Below are 20,300 nucleotides of genomic sequence, written 5' to 3'. Positions count from 1 at the left end.
ACTCTTCTGAAATAAATGACTAGATTTTTGCCTTAATCAAACACAGTTTGGGTACAACAGAGTGAAAAAGACAGAATTGGCAGATGCATGTGAGTTTTTTACCAGATAACTCTTGTAGTAAATGCACTGACTCACTGAGAGAAGAAAAATATAGCCACTGACTTTGTAGCCTTAATCTTCACTCTAACAGCTGCTCATTCTCCACAGCCTGGAAAACACAAAACCTGAAAGAAAACTAGAATGAAATGAAATAAGCTGAAAGTGAATATTAGTTACCAATTGACCCCAGATACCTGAAAACAACATAAAAAAGCTTCCAGCATATTTTGATCTAGACCCTGGTAAGGTGCGCTCATACCACCATTTTGGTGCCTCTATCATAGTTAAAAGAAAATCTGATGAACACCACCATCCCTCACAACCAGAGATGCAGAAAGACTACACAGTATCTAAATAACGCAGAATATACAGTGCTTTAGTGGCATGTCTACCGTTTTAATACAAGAATAGTCATTATTTTGGTTACATTACAAGGCAAAATATAATTGGTCATGTCTACAATACATTAGGATTGGCTAAACAGGTAATGACTTTAGTGAAGTGTGTTGGTGCACAGAGCGCGTGCATACACAAAAGTATACAACGATCACAGAGCAAACAAACCTTGGCATCCAATCAATCAAATAATTAGACATACATTTACTTTTACAAATACACAGACACACTGGACAGACGCGTTGCTGGTTCATTAATTCTACATTGATCACAATGCAGAAAGTGATATTGTCGAGTGCAACAAGTTCTACAATTCAATGAATGTGTCCTGCAACATGACAACGGAAAACCTGAAAAGAACAGAAGGCAATAAATTGACATTGTGTCATGATCCTCACAGTGTACACACCTGATCTGAAAAAGGCAGTGTCTGACATGGGTTTATAAAAGATGTGTCGAGAAGAACAAGCAAAGAGTGGCCAATCAAACCCACGTAGGTAAAACAGAAAGAATAGGAAGGGTGGTGGGGTAAATATTACAACTAAGACAATCCAAACTAACCTTGTAAGAAGATACGAGAGATTGGAGGTAGTTCGAAAGGCAGGTGGGTAGAAGTTCTTACAAAATATTTATCACCACTTTCACAAAGAAAGCTGCAAAGTTCTGAACCGTGATGTTTTTCCACTTCATTATTTAGTTTTCCCTCTTCATTTTGTCTTAAAGTTATGCAAATGTGCACTCAACTGTGCCAGCTGTTTAACCCTAATGATGACTAACAGTTGAGATTAAAAGGCTCTTTATGCTAACGAAAATGGAATGAAACCAAGTGAAAAGTACGAGTTCGTTAATTATCAAATTAGTTGTATAATCACTTTTGGCCTCCCACAAAAATTTCTCCCTCCTCTGAAATTCATCAACACTGTCTACATGAATGAACCATCTGGACCCAGAAACTTTCCTCCAAAATAAATTATTGCCATTCTGGTGTTACAACTGCTGCATAATTTAGCTTTGATTCATCTCCAGCATAACTGATTCAGCTTGAACATGGCTTGGTAAGTAACCCGTTAAATAAGGTGTGTTTAAGCACATAAAACCTAAAAAAAAACTTTAGAGCTGTATTAGGACCACGTGTTAGAAAGGCTTGTGTATAGTGACAAAAGCACCTGAATATTAAGACTTTAGCATGTCTCCGTCAAGCACCAGCCAAAACCATAACAAAACAAATGCTTCAGTAAATGTAACAAAAAGTATTTTCACAACACAGGAATTTTTCCTTTACTGTCTATTTCATTACCTTACAAACACACATCCTGCATACGTCTTAGCCTGAAGATGGTCAAGACTTTATAGACAACAAACATAAAAACATGTCAAGTCGGCTGTTTTCAGAATGTTATGGGGGAAAAGAAAAAAAAAACACAGACTTCACAAAACACCGTCATTACTGACATTTTCTGGTTAACTGTCAGGTCTCCTAAAACAACAGTAACCTACAGATTAAGACCAGTGAATACTTAAGTATATCAGTGACACTACAACATAACCATTCTGTATCACTAGTATTACTACTATCCAGTCTTCCACTAAAACTGCTTGTATAGAAAACAGTGAAATGATGACGAGTTGAGAATAACGAACACAGACATAAAAAGGTCCACAGAGTGTATATTAAGTGCCTCTGCTTTTTCCACTCAGTCTACACAATTTATATCTAATTTAATGTTTTCCCTTGTTGTATATAGAAGCTAGTGTAGCTCCAACAGCCTGATGAGCAGAGAAACAGTCACGCAAGATCAGGTGCAGTACTGAGATGTGGATGTTAAATTCAATAGTTCTAACTCTGATGCTCGCATATTGATAAAAGCCAAACTACAGGCTGAAACTCAGAGAAAGATGGTTTGAACAGGTCCAGACACTACAAATGTGATCTTGATGAACCCGACAGCATGTCCATGTGTTAACTGTAATCATGATTTTAAACCATCAAAACACCAGCTTCTTGCCTTTCAATTTGTGCCCCTGCTTACATTTCACACTTGTGTGTTGCTGAACGTGTACAGAAGGCATGCTTGTAATCTGTGCATGTGTATGCAAATTGATTGTGGTAGCTCTGGCAGTCTAATTCCACTTTCAGTCTGCATGGTCACCATCCTTCAGCATGAAGCCCATGTACCTAGCAATCAAAGAGAAAAAGACATTATTTATCTTTAAACTATCCCCCTGTTTATTAAAATAAACAAACTAAACGTAAAAGTGTTAAGGAAAAATAAAAATGAGTAAAATGAATAAAAAAAAAGTGTGCAGCACCAGCAAAACACTGACTGCTGTAATAATAAAAAACTACATTACTACAAGCTACTGACAGACAAAAAGAAAACAAACTTTCACAAGAAGCTGTAAATAAGCATAATGCACAATAAAATAAGGTAGGCAGTTGTACCGGTTAGTAAGAAAATCACAGCTGGGAATCGAGCCGACAGCCTGGTGTATATTCATGCCTGTGATTTCTCTAGGAACTCTGGAAATAAAAGGGAAAAGAAAAAGTGAAACAAACCATTAAAAAAGACAGAAATAAACATGTTATATAATCACAAAATAACAGGGCTTTTAAAATACAAACAGGAATTTTAGTCGTCTCTGAAAATTTTAAATATACACTCATCAGGCATAACATTATGACCACCTGCCTAATATTGTGTTGGTCCCCCTTTTACTGCCAAAACAGTCCTGACCCATACAGTAGCTCGCTGTTGGATCGGACAACGCGGGCCAGCCTTCACTCCCCATGTGCACAAATGAGCCTTGGCATGACCCTGTTCACCACTCCTCCTTCCATGGACATCTTTTGATAGGTACTGACCACTACAGACCAGGAAACCTCACAAGAGCTGCAGTTTTTAGAGATGCCCTGACCCAGTTCTCTAGTTATCTCCACAATTAGGCCCTCATCAAACCTGCTTCACTTGCTGCCTGATATATCTTACCCACTAACAGGTCCTGTGATGAAGAGATAATCAGTGTTATTCACCTCACCTGTCAGTGGTCATAATGTTATGCATGATCAGTGTACACTGCGTGGGCAAAATAAAAATTTTGGATGAAATTAAATGCCTACTGCACCCCAGGTCTCCTCACCTTACACTGATAGCTGAATGAACACAAACCATCTACTGGTCAACACAGGCACTGTACTAGTTTTATTGTCTCATTGTGTAGTTTGCACCTGTTTTCACACATGGCATTTTATGTAGTGTCCTAGTAAGTTTTGTGCGCTGTGTCATCTGGAGTTAGATTGTTTCATTGCTCCACCTTGGTCAAGGAGGAAAACTTAGATTTTTTTGTGTACTGAATGTACTGTATATTGCTGAAATGACAAAAAAAAGACCACTTGATCTTCACCAACACAGTTGAAAAACTAGTGGAACATCTTCCAAGAAGAAGCTGGGTAATTCTAACAGCAGACTGGGGATAAATATTGGAGGGGATGTTCAAAAAACACACATACGAATCTTATGACTGTATGTGACCACAAACTAATAAAAGTATATAATAAAGTTTTAATTAAATGTTGAATGTTTATAAAGAACTAGAATACAAGAAGCAACCAAGTTGCAGATCTAATCATGTGGCACCTACAATTTCACATATAAATCAGTGATACAGTGTATGATCAATTACAGGATGCCATGCATTGGCTGAACCAGTGTAGCAATGATTTATAAAACCGTGATGACTTTGCTAACACTCTGGTTGCATATGAGAGATAAGAGAGACAGAGAGATGATGTATACATGTGTGTGAGAGAGGCAGAGATAGAGATCTGTGTAAACAAGTATAAGAATCTAGGCTGTATGAGCTGCCCTCCTGAGAATGAGATCAGACAGAAATGCTGACTAAGTACTTAGCCCCATCCTTATACTCATTTCCTGAATAACAAATATGCATATACATATAATATCTCTGTTAGCTTCTACTTTACGCAGACATTTCTTTCCAGACAAAACCTCGAACACATGTTTGTCTCAAAACCTAATAGAGATGTGCAACAAGACTGGCATCCCACCAATGTCCATTTATTTAGATATTTTTAGAAAGATGTGTAGATAACTAAGAATGGACACACAATGAATATTAATATTAAATAGATAATGCATTTGATGATTCTTTGTTTGATGTATGCATGGGTGGGCATACCTGTTTTGAGGTGACTTCCCATAGGCATTTGCTAGGGATTCCCTCAGGACCTCGCTGGCAAACTGTTGTGTAGCCTAGAAGAAAAAATAAAAAAATAAAATAAAAAATTACAGAAATAAAAACACAACCCAAGTTAATTTATTAATATTAAATACTGTTCAGAAGGTTTTCTAGTATTATGTTTTTTTTCTTCAAGAAGAATAAACTGAGGCAGCAGAAAAACGATGGCATTTATGTGGTAATTACAATACATTTGGAATGGCTCTGGAGAAAAACGTGGATGTGCTTTTTAATCTGCTATTGTTAAGTAGCTTGTTAATTATTTTTATTCCATTTAAACAAGAAACAAATAAAGACAAAATCAGCATGATCACAAGACAGGGTTACATATGCTTTTTCAGTAGTACATGTAGTGACATATGCAGAAATACACCAAACAACTTCAGCACCATAGTAGAACTTTACCCAGAAATCTTAAGATAACTAACTTTTGTTTGCAATCTGTGCTTTAACATAATATACTCGAGTCAAAACAAAAGAATCAGGTTTAATTACACTTTCTTTCATTCAGAAACACTGAAATGTAAGAATTTCTGTAATCTAAATAGTTTGTAAGTTTTTAAATTAAGTAAATTTTATTGTATTTAATTTAGGAAAAAAATCTTTTTAAATTACATGATAAACTTGCAAATTCCTTGCAGAAACAGATGTAGAATAAAGACAAGTGCAATTCATCGACTTATTCCATCACTCGCTCAGCATTACACAACATAAGATTGAAATGAAGGCAGAGCCTAAGACAGAAAAGTGCTTTTGTCCCAAAAAATATATACCTTGAGAATCATAGCTTCCACTATTGGAGCAAAGACGTTCCTCTCCACTTCAACTGGCTGAAAACTCACACCAATCTGAAAGAGACAGAGGTGATAAAGAGTGAAAGACAGGTCTAGATTATTGGCAGAGCTAAATTAAGTCTCTGTTGTAGACAGCTGTAAGAACAACAGACTGATCAAGTGTCTGTCTGAATGATAATAACCTGCTCTGATGTGTCTCTAATAAACTGTGAAGAGGGACACAACCCCATGAAATATTTGGGCTCCTGCTCTGCCTCCTCCTGCTCCTGCTTGACCGTGACCCTCTGGCTGCGAACCTCTTTAACAGCAATGATGTCGACAGGCTCCGTGTCTTCCTCTTCCGGCTCAGTCTTCAGAATCTTCTGCAACTGCTCTAGACGCTGACACAGTTCCTCACCATCTGTCAAAGTAGATGGACATTCTACAAACACACACACAAAGATTTAGCCCTCTCTTTATTAGAAGACACATTTCTGTCATCTTGCCATCAAAAACATGCTTTCTGTGTGCTCTGCCCTTAATATTATGAGCACAGCCTGTTTTATTCTCATTTTCTAATCAGAAATAATCAGCCAGTGAGTAAATCGTTAGGTCAGATGATCTTTTAATAGACATACTTGTCTTTATTTAGCAGAAAGATTAAATATTAAGGGGCTAATCAATAAAAAAAACCTTTGGGCACAAACACAATACAATCTTCATGCACACAAAAACAGTGTTGTAATTGGCGAACTGTTCTTGTGTGGATCATCATTATCTTTATTTTGCCCTGCTGATGAATTCGGGTCCCTGTTGATGTGGATTTACAGATGTGCACTGGACTGTACAACTACATGACATTAAGGTCTGGGATCCGTAATTAGTTAATAAACAAAAGTCAGGATAAATACACACATTTAATGAGTTTCTTCAATGTGCGCACTGAGAAGACTGGTCCAGCCCAGATGTTCTTATTAAGACTGCTGGGTTAAGTTGCGCCTTGATGAAATCAAGTTGTGTAATTTATCAATTACACAACCGTGCATCAAAAAAATATCAGATCATTCAAAATCTTGGGTGTTTTTACAGGTCACCACTATGTATACATACAAACACACATGAACAAGCACTTGGACACAAACCTGGCTCACTGTCTATCTGTGTGAGAATGTCTTCTATGGAGTCCTCCTCTATGCGCTGGGGTTCAGGGTCAGGGGGTGTGTAACCACGGAGGCGGCACCACTGCACCACTTCCCTGGTTTTGGGGGGACTGAGGGCCTGCAGTCGTGGGTTCCGGTCTAAAATATCCTGAACTAGACGCTTCACTGCTACTGCTCTCTGGAGCTACACATACACATGCAACGGAAGAGAGGAGACAAGAGTGAGACCAGATTTGACATTATGCTGACCTGAGACATATTAAAGTGCCATGTCATGTCTGTGTGAATTCTGTGAATTCTTTCTCAGCTTCAGACTCCCTCTCTCGACACACACACACACACACACACACACACACACACACACACACACACACACACACACACACACACACACACACACACACACACACACACACACACACACACACACACACACACACACACACACACACACACACACACACACACACACACACACAATACCTCTGAAGCTCTGCGCTTTCCAATGTTCCAGGAATAGTACTGCTCCACAGAGGTAGCACAGAATGGGTGGGAATCTTCCGCTAACATGCACACACACAGCATTATAGGTACAATTTAATTTGACAGGATATAAAAATAATAATAAAAAAAAAAATTTATCCAAAACCACCAAAAGTGAGTTTAAGATTAAATATAAAGCAAGTAGGTGAGAAGTGGCTCACTTTTTTCTGCGACAATCAACGGAAATTTCTTCAATGCAGCCGTTAATAGTTGCAACATGGTTTCAATATGTTCAGTACTACAAGAAAGAGATTAAGAGAGAATTCATTATCATTATTAACTTTGCCTTAAAATGCGTTAAAATGTAACAAACAACAGCAATCAAAATGTACTCTTAACTGTGATGAGTGTAACTGTACATGCCACTAGACTGTTTATGTTGGTTGCAGCATCGCTGGTTTACTATTTAGATATTACGACATTAAACAGCGTCTGCAAGACTGGTCATTACACAAACCACGCTAGCGATGTGTAGACCCTGGCAATAGAAATGCATGTCTCAGTGCTCAGTACTTTCAGAACTGATGTGATCTCATGTGTGACAGTTTCTCTGCACACTCGCTACACTAATTCACAGCATGGGCAATTTAATGAGGCTGATACTGCTCTATGTGCTCAGGTCAGTCATCTACAGCTCTATTCAAGATGCTGCTTTAACACTAAAATGTTTTATCAGGTTACTTGTATAAAAAAAAAAAAAAAAAACAAACAAAAAAAAAAAAAAAACCAGATGCTGTGGTAGTTCCTTACAATAAGTGCCATTTAATATTTAGCCAACTTCAAATTAAGCTTTCGCTTGAGTGCGACACACAAAGTTTTTGCAACACTGATTCCTATAAAAGCAACAAATCAATTTAACTTCTGACAACAGTGGGAATTTTTACAGTACCCTTTAGCAAATTACAAAATCAGCTTTTGCACTGGTCAAGTTCAGGGTCGCCTTCCTTTTTTGCTTCTCAGACCAGGAACATGTCTGGCATAGGAGGCGGGGCAGCTGGAGCACTCAAATGATTATTTCTTTTGTTGCAATAAATGAATTATGAATTTCTTGTGGGTTCATAGATGGTATTTGTTTTTATTTGACTTGTGGAGTGTTGGGGCAATATATTTATTGTTAAAGTGTATCAGTGTGTATGTTTTTTTTATTTTTTATTTGTGTGTGTTGCTGGCTGCACCGTGGGCTTGTGGGTTTAATTAAATTAACTTTTTATCTTGTGACCGTTCTTACTTAATGAGTTCATGTGTCGTGGTCTCTGTGCCTTGTTCCACTTTAACAGTAGCAGATGTAGCTGTGGGCAGTGGAGTAGATACAGGGGATAAAAGGGTAGACGTAGGCGTTACTGGAGTAGTGCAGGAGCTGGACAACCCAGGTTCTGTCTTCACTACACACACACACACACACACACACACACACACACACACACACACACACACACACACACACACACACACACACACACACACACACACACACACACACACACACACACACACACACACACACACACACACACACACACAATGAAAGGATAAAACCATTAGTAAGACATTGAGTATTGTAAATCCACATTCCTATGTGCATTTACAGGGTACTGTACGTATGCGTCTCACCTTGAGCTATAGGTGTGGTGGTAGAAGGGGAAACGCCACTCTGAGCACTGGATGCAGCTTTAGAACCCGACTGCACCACTGCACAGCACATACAAAGATGGAATTCTTAAAGATTTCTACACAATTTTTAGATTTTAAAAAGTCATGGTTATTTAAAAGCTTTATAAAGTATCCATGTCTGAGAAACATGACACATACGGTTTTCTCTCTTTGCCCCCACATAGTCTCTCTACTCTCTATTATGTCCCATCACTATGGAAACTGAGAGGACCATTACAGGAAACAGCTCGTCTAACACTAGGATGTTCATGTGCCTTTCCCACACATAGAATCGGAACTGGCTATCATGTTGCCTTTAGACAGAGGACTAAATCAATCTGTGCTGTAATTACAGCCTGTAAGGGATAGGGGGGGGGGGTGGGGGGGAGAAGAGAGAGAGAGAGAGAGAGAGAGAGAGAGAGAGAAGGAGAAGGCAATAAAATGGATTCAATGAAGGCATTGAATGAGAAGACCAATAGGAGCACTACAAACAGTACACAAGTTTCTGCACTAAAATATACACTGACTAAATATTTTGTCTTTAGAAAAATAACTAAAGGAGGCAAACGCACCAAACAAATGAGAGAGCGCATTCTGCAAACTCTCTGAGCACACCGTACACATACACATACATCATTCTAACAACAGCTTCTAGCCTTATAGGGTCAGAGTGTGGGCTTAAAAATCTGCAAACCTTCACTGGCTGTTGGCGTGAAGGTGGGCAGAGAATGAAGTTTGTAGTATGTATAATTCTCGAGAATAAAAATATGTAAGATGGCTTCACACTGCGCATTTTGACACTGTTAAAGTGAGATTTATCCACTTACTAATAATCCAAACTGCCTTAAAAAAAAAAAGAATTGATGAATGTGTACCTAGAGGAAGAGAGCTGAGAGTAGATATGGGATTGGAAAAATATACAATATGTCACAAAAGTGAGTACACCCCTCACATCCATGCAAACCATTTTAGTATATCTTTTAAAGGATCAATACTATAGAAATGAAACTTGGATATATTTTAGAGAAGTCAATGTGCAGCTTGTAGCAGTACAGATTTACTGTCCTCTGAAAATAACTCAACATACAGCCATTATTGTCTAAATAGTTGGCAACAAAAGGAAGTACATCCTAAGTGAACATTTCCAGTGTCAACGTTTTGTGTGAACACCATTGTTATCTAGCACTGCCTTAATCCACCTGGGCATGGAAATCACCAGAGCTGCACAGGTTGTTGCTGGGTTCCTCTTCATGACATCACAGATTTTCTGGATGTTAGACACATGGTGCTTCATCACCTTCTGCTTAAAGATGCCCAACAGGTGCTCACGGGTGGAATCCATGTTTTCCTCAATGAACTGCAGCTCTGCAGTACCAGCGGCACTCATGCAGCCCCAGACCATATTGCTACCACCACCAAGACTGACTGTAGGCAAGGCACAATTTTGTTAAAACTCCTCACGAGGGTGTCACCACTCATGGGACATGGTTCCATTAATTCATGCTCCTGAACAAGTTGAACAGTAAATCTATACTGCTATACAAGCTTCACATTGACTAAAATATATCCAAGTTTCATTCCTATAGTATTGTCCCTTGAAAAGAATATAATAAAATGATTGCTGAAACGTGAGGCGTGTACTCACTATTGTAAGATACTGCATATAAGTACGAAGGTAGAGAAAAAGAAATATACAAACAAATGCCTAAGGCTTAATAAGCCACCTGAAATGTAATGCCAAGGGAAAAAAGAAAAAAAGAAATTGATATGGAGCAGGTCATCATTTTATACGTGTAGTGAAAGAAGCAGATAAACATATACCGTAATTTCCGGACTATTAAGCGCAGCCAAATATAAGTGTGAATTTTACAAAGATTATTATTTTTAACATAAAAAAGCCGCACCTATCTATAAGCCGCAGGTGTCTACATTGAAACTAATAAACTTTACACAGGCTTTAATAAAAGACAGTGTCTGTAACACGCCTTGTATCTAAACAGTAGCCTACCAAGAAAGTCATTGTTCACTGTCTTCCTCCTTCCTTTCACAACAATTTCTCTCGGGAGTTTTTCTTTTGGCATCGTTGTGCGTTTAAAAATCACCATCGGTGAAGCTTTTCTCCTGATGCCGTGCAGCTCAGAACACAGGTGACGTGCGTTTGTTTCATGCCCGGTTGTTTTCAGAGTGACATCGCCTTTCCTGTTGACAGTCCGAGTGAGAGGCAGGTCTAACGTTAGAGGAACCTCATCCATATTTATGATGCGCATTTGTTTCGATATAAAGAGTTTCATTGGTTCCCCTTAATTTTGGCAATTTCATTGGTTTAATGTTATGGGGCTCAGTTTTTTGGCTTGAAGTTTGTGAAACCGGGAAAAACCCAGGAAAAATCCATAAATTAGCCACTTCATTGTTTAAGCCACGGGGTTCAAAGAGCGGGGAAAAAAGTAGCAGCTTATAGTCCGGAAAATACGATAGTTATGTCCATTAATATCAGACATTGACAAGGTTATTGTTAGCTGTTCACTATATTGATGGAATTAAATAATCTTTGAAAGTTATTGTTTATACAGTACGATTTTTATGAGGTGGAATGTGATTAGCTAATTCTTAGCACGGTCACACTCCCAATTACAAAATGTCGTGCCTGTTTATGCACACAGGTTACTATAGCTTTCAGACGTTTCTTTAAAACTCAATTTCAACTCTGTCAACGCATCCAAAATTCCAGTTCACTCCTGTTGGTTGTGGACCGAATTTGTTCTGTATGCTTGATTTCCCCCCCCCTTCAGTTTAAACATTCAGCTTTTCTACATGCAAATATCACATGGATTGTTACAGCACCCACATTACAGAAAGTGAGGGAAATGGGGTCACCTTTTCCTACAGGCATTAAAATGGTCTGGAGACCGGTGGAGGCCCCGCTGATGCTGAGCTGCTTAAGTTGGTTAGCTGGAATTGTCAGTACAGTCTGTTGTGAGCCTGACTGCCCAGAGTGTAGCTTTAACATGCCTGTTAAAATACACACACACACACACAAATTATAGATTACAAATTTTTAAGCAGTAATCAAAGATCAAAATCAAAAGATTTTATATTTGAAGTAAGATTTGTAATATTTTTGTAATTACAATTCTAGTTCTTTTGATTTTCTACTACCGAAATGATTTGTTTTAATCCTAATCTATAATTGTAAACATTGTACTCAAACTTTTCTTCCACTTTCTTCCAAAAACATCCTCATTATAATTTGAACTTCAGTTACCTGTGCAAAATATATGATTCTAGAACAAAAAATCAGACACCTGAAATTGCAGTCGCCGTTTTCCCACTGACTGTAGCTCCTCCCACTAGAGATGCAGCACTGACCAATGAGGGGCTGGCGCTCTTGGGCACGCTCATGACCGCTGTCCCTGCCCCCTTTGACAGGCTAATGAGCGGCATGTTGATGTTTTTAGACATTGTTACAACGGCGCTGGTGTTTTTCGAAAGGCTAGCTGCTGAGCTAGCACTCTTGGCAGCACTGATTACTGCAGCCTGATTGGCTGCCATCAGTACAGACTGCGGTGCAGCTGCTTTAGTACCTGAGGAAGAAGAGGACACTAGGGCTCCCTCTGCTGACTGGAGGGTGAAACACAGGGGAAAGAGTGAGAGGAATGAATAAAAGCATGAATGCTAAGAATAAACAGCAGAAATACAGTAACATAGCCACGTGCCAATGTGTATTTTACCTGCTGGGAACTGGAGGTAGCGGCAGGTGAACTTGAAGTAGTGGCTGTGATGATCCCCCCAGTCATCCTCAAAGTTGTACTGCCTGGTTTTGACAGGTGTGCAGCAGTCACTGTCTTCACTGATCCGTCAGACAGCTTTACCTGAGATCCCTGGGAGCCTCCGACCACCTGCCAATTAACACACATACCATGACACCTCGGCCGGTTTTGATGATTTTAAGCTTAAAACAATAATTCAATCCAAAACTACATACTGTGTTTAAACAGTAACATGGTTCTTGTGCACCTGTTTTTAAAGAAAATGGATAAAATAATATATAAATTTTACATGCTTGAGTAACATGATATAATTGCATTAAAATATTAATGCATGAAAAAAGTCAGCTTTTGCAGTAAGATTTATAAATGTAACTCCTATTTGGTGACAGAGCAAGTACAAGTTAAAGGTTTGTGCTTTGGCTTATGCTCTTTTGATTACATAATCATGCGGCAAACTCCTAATATATATCATATTTGGATAACAACTGGCAGACAAACAATATTTGGTTTCTTCCCAAGTCCTTTTCTCCCAGTATCCAGTTTATAAATTGCTAAAAATTTATTTAAACAATTACAATACATTTAAACTTTGGAATTAAAAAGGTTCTGACTGACTGGCAATAAGTAAGCAAATGTTATTTGCATACATGTACTGCAATTGAATATACATCTTTTACAGAAAAAAATTTGAGGTTTCAAACCAAATTTATTAAATATATTTAAATGACATCATTCCTTTTATTGCCAAACAGCTTACATTGCTGAATCTTACCAAAACATGTCAGTTTCAATGTGTTTTAAATGTTTTTTTTTTCTGTATTTAATAATAAAAAAGAAAAGGTCCCTGGTGGTCTAGTGGTTAGGATGCAGCGCTCTCACTGCTGCGGCCCGGGTTTGATCCCCAGGGTCAGGGATCCGACCCCGGCCACTTTCAGTGCCGGTCCCAAGCCCGGATAAATTGGGGAGGGTTGCGTTAGGAAGGGCATCCAGCTAAAAACATGTGCCAAATTAAAAAATGCAGATGATCCGCTGTGGCGACCCCTAACGGGAGAAGCCGAAAGAAAGTTTGAATAATAAAAAAGAAAAAGTAAGAAATAATGTGAAGCTAGCGTAACAGAAAATATTTAGAGCTTTCTGTGTTTATGTTCTACCTCACTAAATGGCAGATTGTGTATTCAAATGTGTGAAAACGTCAGTTAGCAGGAATGCAAATGTAGGAAATATTGTATGTAAAGGTCTATAAAAATTAAATTTCCACACTTTAGTACCTAGCCAACTTTTTGTTGTTGACAGAACAAGTAACTGCTTTACTAAATTACTGAATGCATCGTTCCTGCTTGACAAATCCAGGCTGAAGCAAATGGGTCTGCTGTGAAAATGAAGCAATCATCACTGTAGCGGGTTGGAACTTCGATGCCACAGTAATAATCAGAGGCAGACACAAATAGGGGTTTAACGGTACACAAAATTCACGGTTCGGTACGTACCTTGGTTTTTCCAGTCACGGTTAGGAGGAAGAAATTGCATGACAAAATTGCTTGCCATTTTTTATTATTATAACATTTGTGATAAACATTTGAACATTTTTAAAAGAAATAAAATAAAATGTCTGCTTGGTTAAATATTAAAAATTATATATTTTATAAAAACAAAATGATGAAATTAATGCTGAACTATTTGATAAAATTAAGTAATCAATTAAATTGGCACAAAATAAATTGATTGAATAAAATTAAATAAATGGAAAAATTTAATAAAATAGTTTACATCCGTTACCCATTTGGTGTGTTTTATATTAAATATTTAATTTCTAAAAAATATGCTCTACTTAACCGTTTTCATGCATGTGCAAAACAAATCTTACTTCCGGTACAGAGTGAGTAGCCACAGTGACACTGCGCTAACTATTTTTATACCCCTGCCATGTATGATTTCAAGTTTAATAATAAAAGGAGTGCGAGGTGGAGACTAAACAAACTTGCGGTTTTTTTTTGCTCCTGATGGAACTCAGATTATAACTTTGTTTCGCACGTAAAAAGGATTGCATTCGGTAAACGTGTACTGAACCCGAAAGCCAAAAGAAATTTCAGTACAAATACATTTACCGTTACACCCCTAGACACAAACCTGTTTAGCAGATTTCTATTGTCTAATACAAGAGAAAAACTTATTTCCGAGCTTTTGTAATATGAAATGTAATAAGTAAAGGCTGGCCAATCTTTTTCTGGATCTCATTATTAATGTTTAGATCTCACTGGGAAACAATCATCCAAAAGAGTAGATTTAAGCAAACTAGGAACAAACACCACTTTCATTCTGAGAGGAAGTGGGTGAACAATTCTGTTATGTTAGTGCAGTGGTTTCTGCAATATGAGGTAACACCTAAAAAGATTACTTTGTATAAAGAAGAAAAAAAAACACGAGAGAAGGATAAGTGCGTGCGCATGTGTGCGCGCGCGTGCAAATCTTAGGCTTTTTTGCCTCTTAGCATGCAAATGCATTTAACCAACACACAGAGCTCTAGAATCACACTGTAGGCTGAGAGAAGAGAGTGTAAGGAGAGGCAATTAATACTCAAAATCTGATTCAACCAAAATGTGTGTCAAAGAAAGCAGGCAAACAGAACGAGGTGGTGGATACACAACTATCACCATTGCCTGATATCATCACTGTACCATGCAATACTACACCATCAACATACCAAAAGTCTATTATGCAAACCCTACTGACCAGTCTACAACAAACACTTCCTCCATAACCACAGTAATAATTTTATATTTATTTATGAATAATTATCATCACAATTATCAGTCCTATTCTCTCCCCCACACATAGGCGGTATTTCAATGGAATATACAGTGCTATTTTTGATGCCCATTTTGTTTTTGAGTACAGAAAATAATTTGTGGGGTAATCAAACTGACACGCATATTGCAGAATCCCGGCGCAGGTGCGCATTCAATACTCAGCAGCAACTCCTGAAGAATTCAAGAACACATCCACCCACACATGCACCAAAGCCTGCTTATTAGCCACGATTTATTTGCCTAGATTTATTAAAAGTATAGTGAGTTCTGATTTAACATTGATATTTGGTAACAATATACTTGCAATAATTTTGATGTCCTGTATGTATTTTTGCCCAGTACAGCTAATATCATACTACAATGTACAATACTACTTACAGCATGAATATACTTTTACTACAAATCATAAATCTGCACAGATGGGGATCTCATTTTGCTTCTACAAAACCTAAAGATTCTGACACTATGAATAACAAGAACCTTGCTTCGATAAATATTTCAATTCTTTATGTATAGCACTTTTAATGGTGGATATTGTCACAAAGCAGCTTTACAAAAGGAAAGAACACGTGGGTGACACTTATCATCCATTTATTCTAGTTCCATTCAGAAGTTATAATTCAGAAGTAAAACTGAAGAAAAAGCATCAAGATATATAACTATGTCAAACTAATATTGAACTGATTTCAACTCATATACCCATTTGTCATGCGAAGATTTTCACAACACATACCTGAGCCAGAATAGCCGCCTTCTGTCCTGCTGTAACTCTAATGGCCTGCTGGGTAATGGAGGTGGGACTAGCTGCAGCATGACCTGTGGAACTGGCAGTGCCCGTTTTCCCAGAACCCCCTGGCTGGCCGACCAAAAATGTGCCCTGGAAAGATCAATACCAATAGGAGTCACTACATTATAGACAGACCGTGTTGTTGTTACATGATGATGTTGATTTATTCCAAAAACTCATGAAACATGTTTCATTTTAAAAAAATAAAAAAAATAAAACATGAAACGTTAAAAGTGGATCAAAATTTAAACACTAGAATAGTATTTGATCAGTGCAGAGAGTCCTGAAGTGTGGAGGTGTGTTACCTGTGGGGTCTGTTTCAGTATATAAGAGGTGCAGGACAGGCTACTGGATCCAGTGCTGCTGCTGGATGACTGAGCAGAACCAGCGGAAGAACTCTGAGACTGTTGCGCTAAAGAGAGAAATTAAACACAGTGAGAGCATTTTAGCAGCTAAAAGAGTAACGTGAAAAAAATGGCTCGATATCTCTATCTATAATAAGGACTCGCTCAAAACTTACCAGCATTAAGTCACAATTTATCATCAGGGTTCCAAAAAAAAAAAAAATTATTATACTGACTGCCAGGAAAATGGTGTGTGTGTTTTAATTTTTGTGTGTATACAAGGCCAGAAAATATGTAAAATATGCATCCTTTGTTACAGCTCATGTTTTACTTTCCTCAGTTCTTACTAAAACATTCAAGAAATTTTATCCAAAATCCAAATGGAAGAAAGTAAGGGTTGACAGTAATAATAATGATAATAATAATAACAGTTACAGACCCAATAGGACTAGTGTTAGGGAAAGACAGACAGATTCTACTAAAATAGAAGTTTAGTGTGTCCGTATAGCCAAGTAAAAGAGCCCTGACCTGCAGTATTGGAGGCTCTCAGGATGGCTCCCTGTGGGATGAGCAGGAGCTTGCCCTTGCCTGATGGATTCTTGCTGTTCGTGGTCAGGTACAACTTGGTGCCCGGAGGCAGGTTCGCCAAATTAGCCAGGTTATTCACCGGCAACTGCAGCGTTGCCATTACTGAGGATGCAGACAGACAACTGTAGTTAGCGCATTTGTTAAAAGAAGTCAGTGATAATATAATGAGGAGCATGAAGATGGCGCAGATGTGTGTGGCTTGCCGTCTGACCCCCATGTTTCTTTTGTTTGTATGGACCATGTTGCTTTTATGTTAATCACCGATTGCCTACGATCTGCAATAACCTTTAGACATTTATTATTCAATGCCAAAGTCTTCTGGGACATACCCCAACCTAAACAACTAGGAGTTTTACCCACCAGCCCCACAGGCAAACTTATCCGGTTACCTACGTTGGAGAGGCTTTCAAACCCCAAGGGCAAAGACGCCGAAGGAGAAAAAAACGGGAACGCCGCTAGGTTGAAGTCAGCCTAGGCACCAGGCTTGACTTAAGCCTCGATCTCTGCCTCATCTAATATAATGCATTAGATATATAAATGACCATAGACGTTGGTGACATTGTAGCTTTAGTGCTATTAGATTTAAGCTCAGCTTTTGATTTCGTTGACCACAAGATTATCTAATCTCGACCAGGAACGGTCAATTGGAATCACAAACACCCTACTTGAGGGTGGTTCCAGGCCTTTTTTTCTAAGAGAAGTGTTTTAGTTAATCTAGGTGTCGATTCGTCTTCCGTAACCCACCTTAATTGCGGATTATCCCAGGGATCGATTCTGTCACCTTTATTATGCTCCTTATACAAATTACCTCTAGGATCTATTATGAGCAGATCTGATGTCTTGCCACTGCTATGCGAATTACACCCAACTCTACATACTGCTTCTTCTAATCAACACTCCTCTCACTAATCCCAATTTTTCATTCCCTTAGTTCTCAATGTTTTCACATCCCTCATGTTTCTCTCACTCGCTCAGTTATTTTCTGCATCTCACATATTCACACTCTGTTCCCAAAATACTCTCTCTCTCCCTCCATATGTTTGTTTGTTTCTGGCCTCGATTAATCTTTTCGATTACCACCGTTGGCATCTTGACATCGGAACGTTACAAAGATCACATTACACAAAATGTAAATTTTTCTTTAATAGATTTCAATAAGCAGTTGCATGTTTCTGGTGCTTTGATAGCATTCAATTTGTGTGAACGTTGCTTCTGTTTGCACCATTAAACTGGAGTTGAAATAGTATGTTATATTGCCCTAAAATATCACATTCATTAATACGTTTCAACAAACATATGGCATGATTAAACTTTGTTTTGAGGAAACATAAAAGGTAATGAACTCTGACCTCCACTCTTGCCACTGCCTCCCGATCCTCCTGTTGATTTGGTACCGGTGTGCACCTGCTGTACAGACACCCCACTGCTGGTACCGGTTCCGCCCCCACTGACAATTGCCTTAGCTACGCCCTGCGCCAACACCTGCTTCTGTCCCATTACCTTGGAAACTGCAGGGCTGGACTTAACTATGATTTGACCACTGCCAAGTGCCACTTGCTTTACTGCAGACTGCAGGGCAGAGCCAACTGGAATCCCCACGATCTACAAAAAAGAAAAGAAAAATAGACTTTTATTTATGATCTAACTTTCTGGAGTCATTTGACAGCAAAGCAACAATTAAGTTTTGCCAGAGGAGATTAACTTATTTTAACACTTCTTCATACTTCTAAGTGCCTCAGTTATTAACTAAATAGACTAAATCACCTTGGTAGGTGTGGCTCCACCCCCTGACCCGACCCCACTCTTCTGAGGTGACACAGCAATCATGTGACCTCCTTTCACAGTCACATACTGCTGCTGCTGTGGCTGGGCTGATGCAGTAGTACCGGTCTGCTGTTGTGAGGATGTCTGAGTGGTCACTTCTCCTGGCTCCTGCTTGATGATCACCTACAACACGATGAAGAACATCAGGGTGATGTGATCGCTGTCAAAACTGTACACTGTGCATAACATTCCACAATGTATGTATAACAGCAATGTTCTAAAGAGTTTATGGTAACTGTCTCTTTTTAGTATTAAATGACACTTAATGGCATTAGAAATGAGGCAATATTTAAAAAAAAAAAACTGCTTTGTGGGGGGGTATCTATACATTATACTATAGATCTTGTAAGTACACATGAATTAAACCACAGCTGAATATAAAAACTATTCCAGATTCCACACTCGTATTATTGATGTGTTTCTAAACAAATATACAAACTCTATAAATAACTAGCAGTACTGGTGTGTATAAGCAACATGTACTAGATTAGTTGCATAGCCACTGTAGCGTGATAAAGGACATCGGTATCATCTGGTTTCCACAATGAGCTCTGTAATCAGAGATTTACAAACTTGCCGAATAACAGAACTGTCAGAGAAAATATTGCTTCCAATGCTTTTACTGAGTAATTTCCTCACTACATTTTTCAGACTTAAAATAAAAGAACATAAAAAAAAAAAATCAACATGGAAGTTACAAGCAACACCAGCCTTGCAAACTATTGGGGTTGACATTTCACAATACCGAAATTCCACTGAAATAAATATAGACAGTGGAAGTTCACAGAATATTTATACAATTTGCAAAGCATACTGAGTCACAAGACTTACATTAACACACTTAAAAACAATCCCAACACAGATGGGAATTACATGTCTAGGGAATAATGCTGATGGATGTCCTAATACTTTAAAAACCCCAAACTCCTAAACAAATCTCGCTTCTAGTTTTAGTGCTACACTCCTAAAATACACACATGCACTGTAGGTAAGAAATGCAATATGACTGAAAGGCAAGCAGACATACACCCTGGTCCAGAATGATTGGAGGATGCCTGGAGCTTTTCCCCTCTAATAAGATATATAATGCTGACATGACATGTAAAGAGAAATATTACAAAGAAGTGGCTTGAAAATTGCTGATTCTACCTATTGCACTGACATGAGTACATTATCAGACACCCTTACCTAGAAATTCTACAAATATGCTTAACAGACACAAGCATTAACTAGCGGCCTTTACAGGTGCTTTATCGGGCCAAGAGCTCCTGGGTGTCTGAGGAATACTGCAGTCTTATGAGAGAG

At 38.4% G+C, this 20,300-nt stretch overlaps 1 protein-coding gene across 2 annotated transcripts in view; it reads right to left on the bottom strand.

The window, feature by feature from the left end:
* Positions 1-474: 474 nt before the first annotated feature.
* Positions 475-20,300, bottom strand: part of yeats2 (YEATS domain containing 2) — a 36,797-nt gene continuing 16,971 nt past the window's right edge. For both annotated transcript variants that reach the window (XM_083525495.1, XM_083525496.1), the window contains exons 14-31: positions 18,936-19,118; positions 18,521-18,773; positions 17,112-17,273; positions 16,545-16,651; positions 16,186-16,329; positions 12,607-12,774; positions 12,181-12,496; positions 11,753-11,887; positions 8,840-8,917; positions 8,457-8,610; positions 7,390-7,466; positions 7,169-7,248; positions 6,668-6,869; positions 5,729-5,967; positions 5,526-5,600; positions 4,693-4,766; positions 2,939-3,016; positions 475-2,671 (exon numbers count right to left, since the gene is read on the bottom strand). In XM_083525495.1, the coding sequence (XP_083381621.1) occupies positions 2,629-2,671; positions 2,939-3,016; positions 4,693-4,766; positions 5,526-5,600; positions 5,729-5,967; positions 6,668-6,869; positions 7,169-7,248; positions 7,390-7,466; positions 8,457-8,610; positions 8,840-8,917; positions 11,753-11,887; positions 12,181-12,496; positions 12,607-12,774; positions 16,186-16,329; positions 16,545-16,651; positions 17,112-17,273; positions 18,521-18,773; positions 18,936-19,118 (2,568 nt within the window). In that variant the 3' untranslated portion in view covers positions 475-2,628. The remainder of the gene's footprint in view (positions 2,672-2,938; positions 3,017-4,692; positions 4,767-5,525; positions 5,601-5,728; positions 5,968-6,667; positions 6,870-7,168; positions 7,249-7,389; positions 7,467-8,456; positions 8,611-8,839; positions 8,918-11,752; positions 11,888-12,180; positions 12,497-12,606; positions 12,775-16,185; positions 16,330-16,544; positions 16,652-17,111; positions 17,274-18,520; positions 18,774-18,935; positions 19,119-20,300) is intronic.

This window comes from Silurus aristotelis, assembly GCF_946808225.1.
Source record: "Silurus aristotelis genome assembly, chromosome: 22".
NCBI classification, from domain to species: Eukaryota; Metazoa; Chordata; class Actinopteri; order Siluriformes; family Siluridae; genus Silurus; species Silurus aristotelis.
Note: the sequence above shows the minus strand (reverse complement) of the source record. Positions and strands in the feature narration are given on the sequence as shown.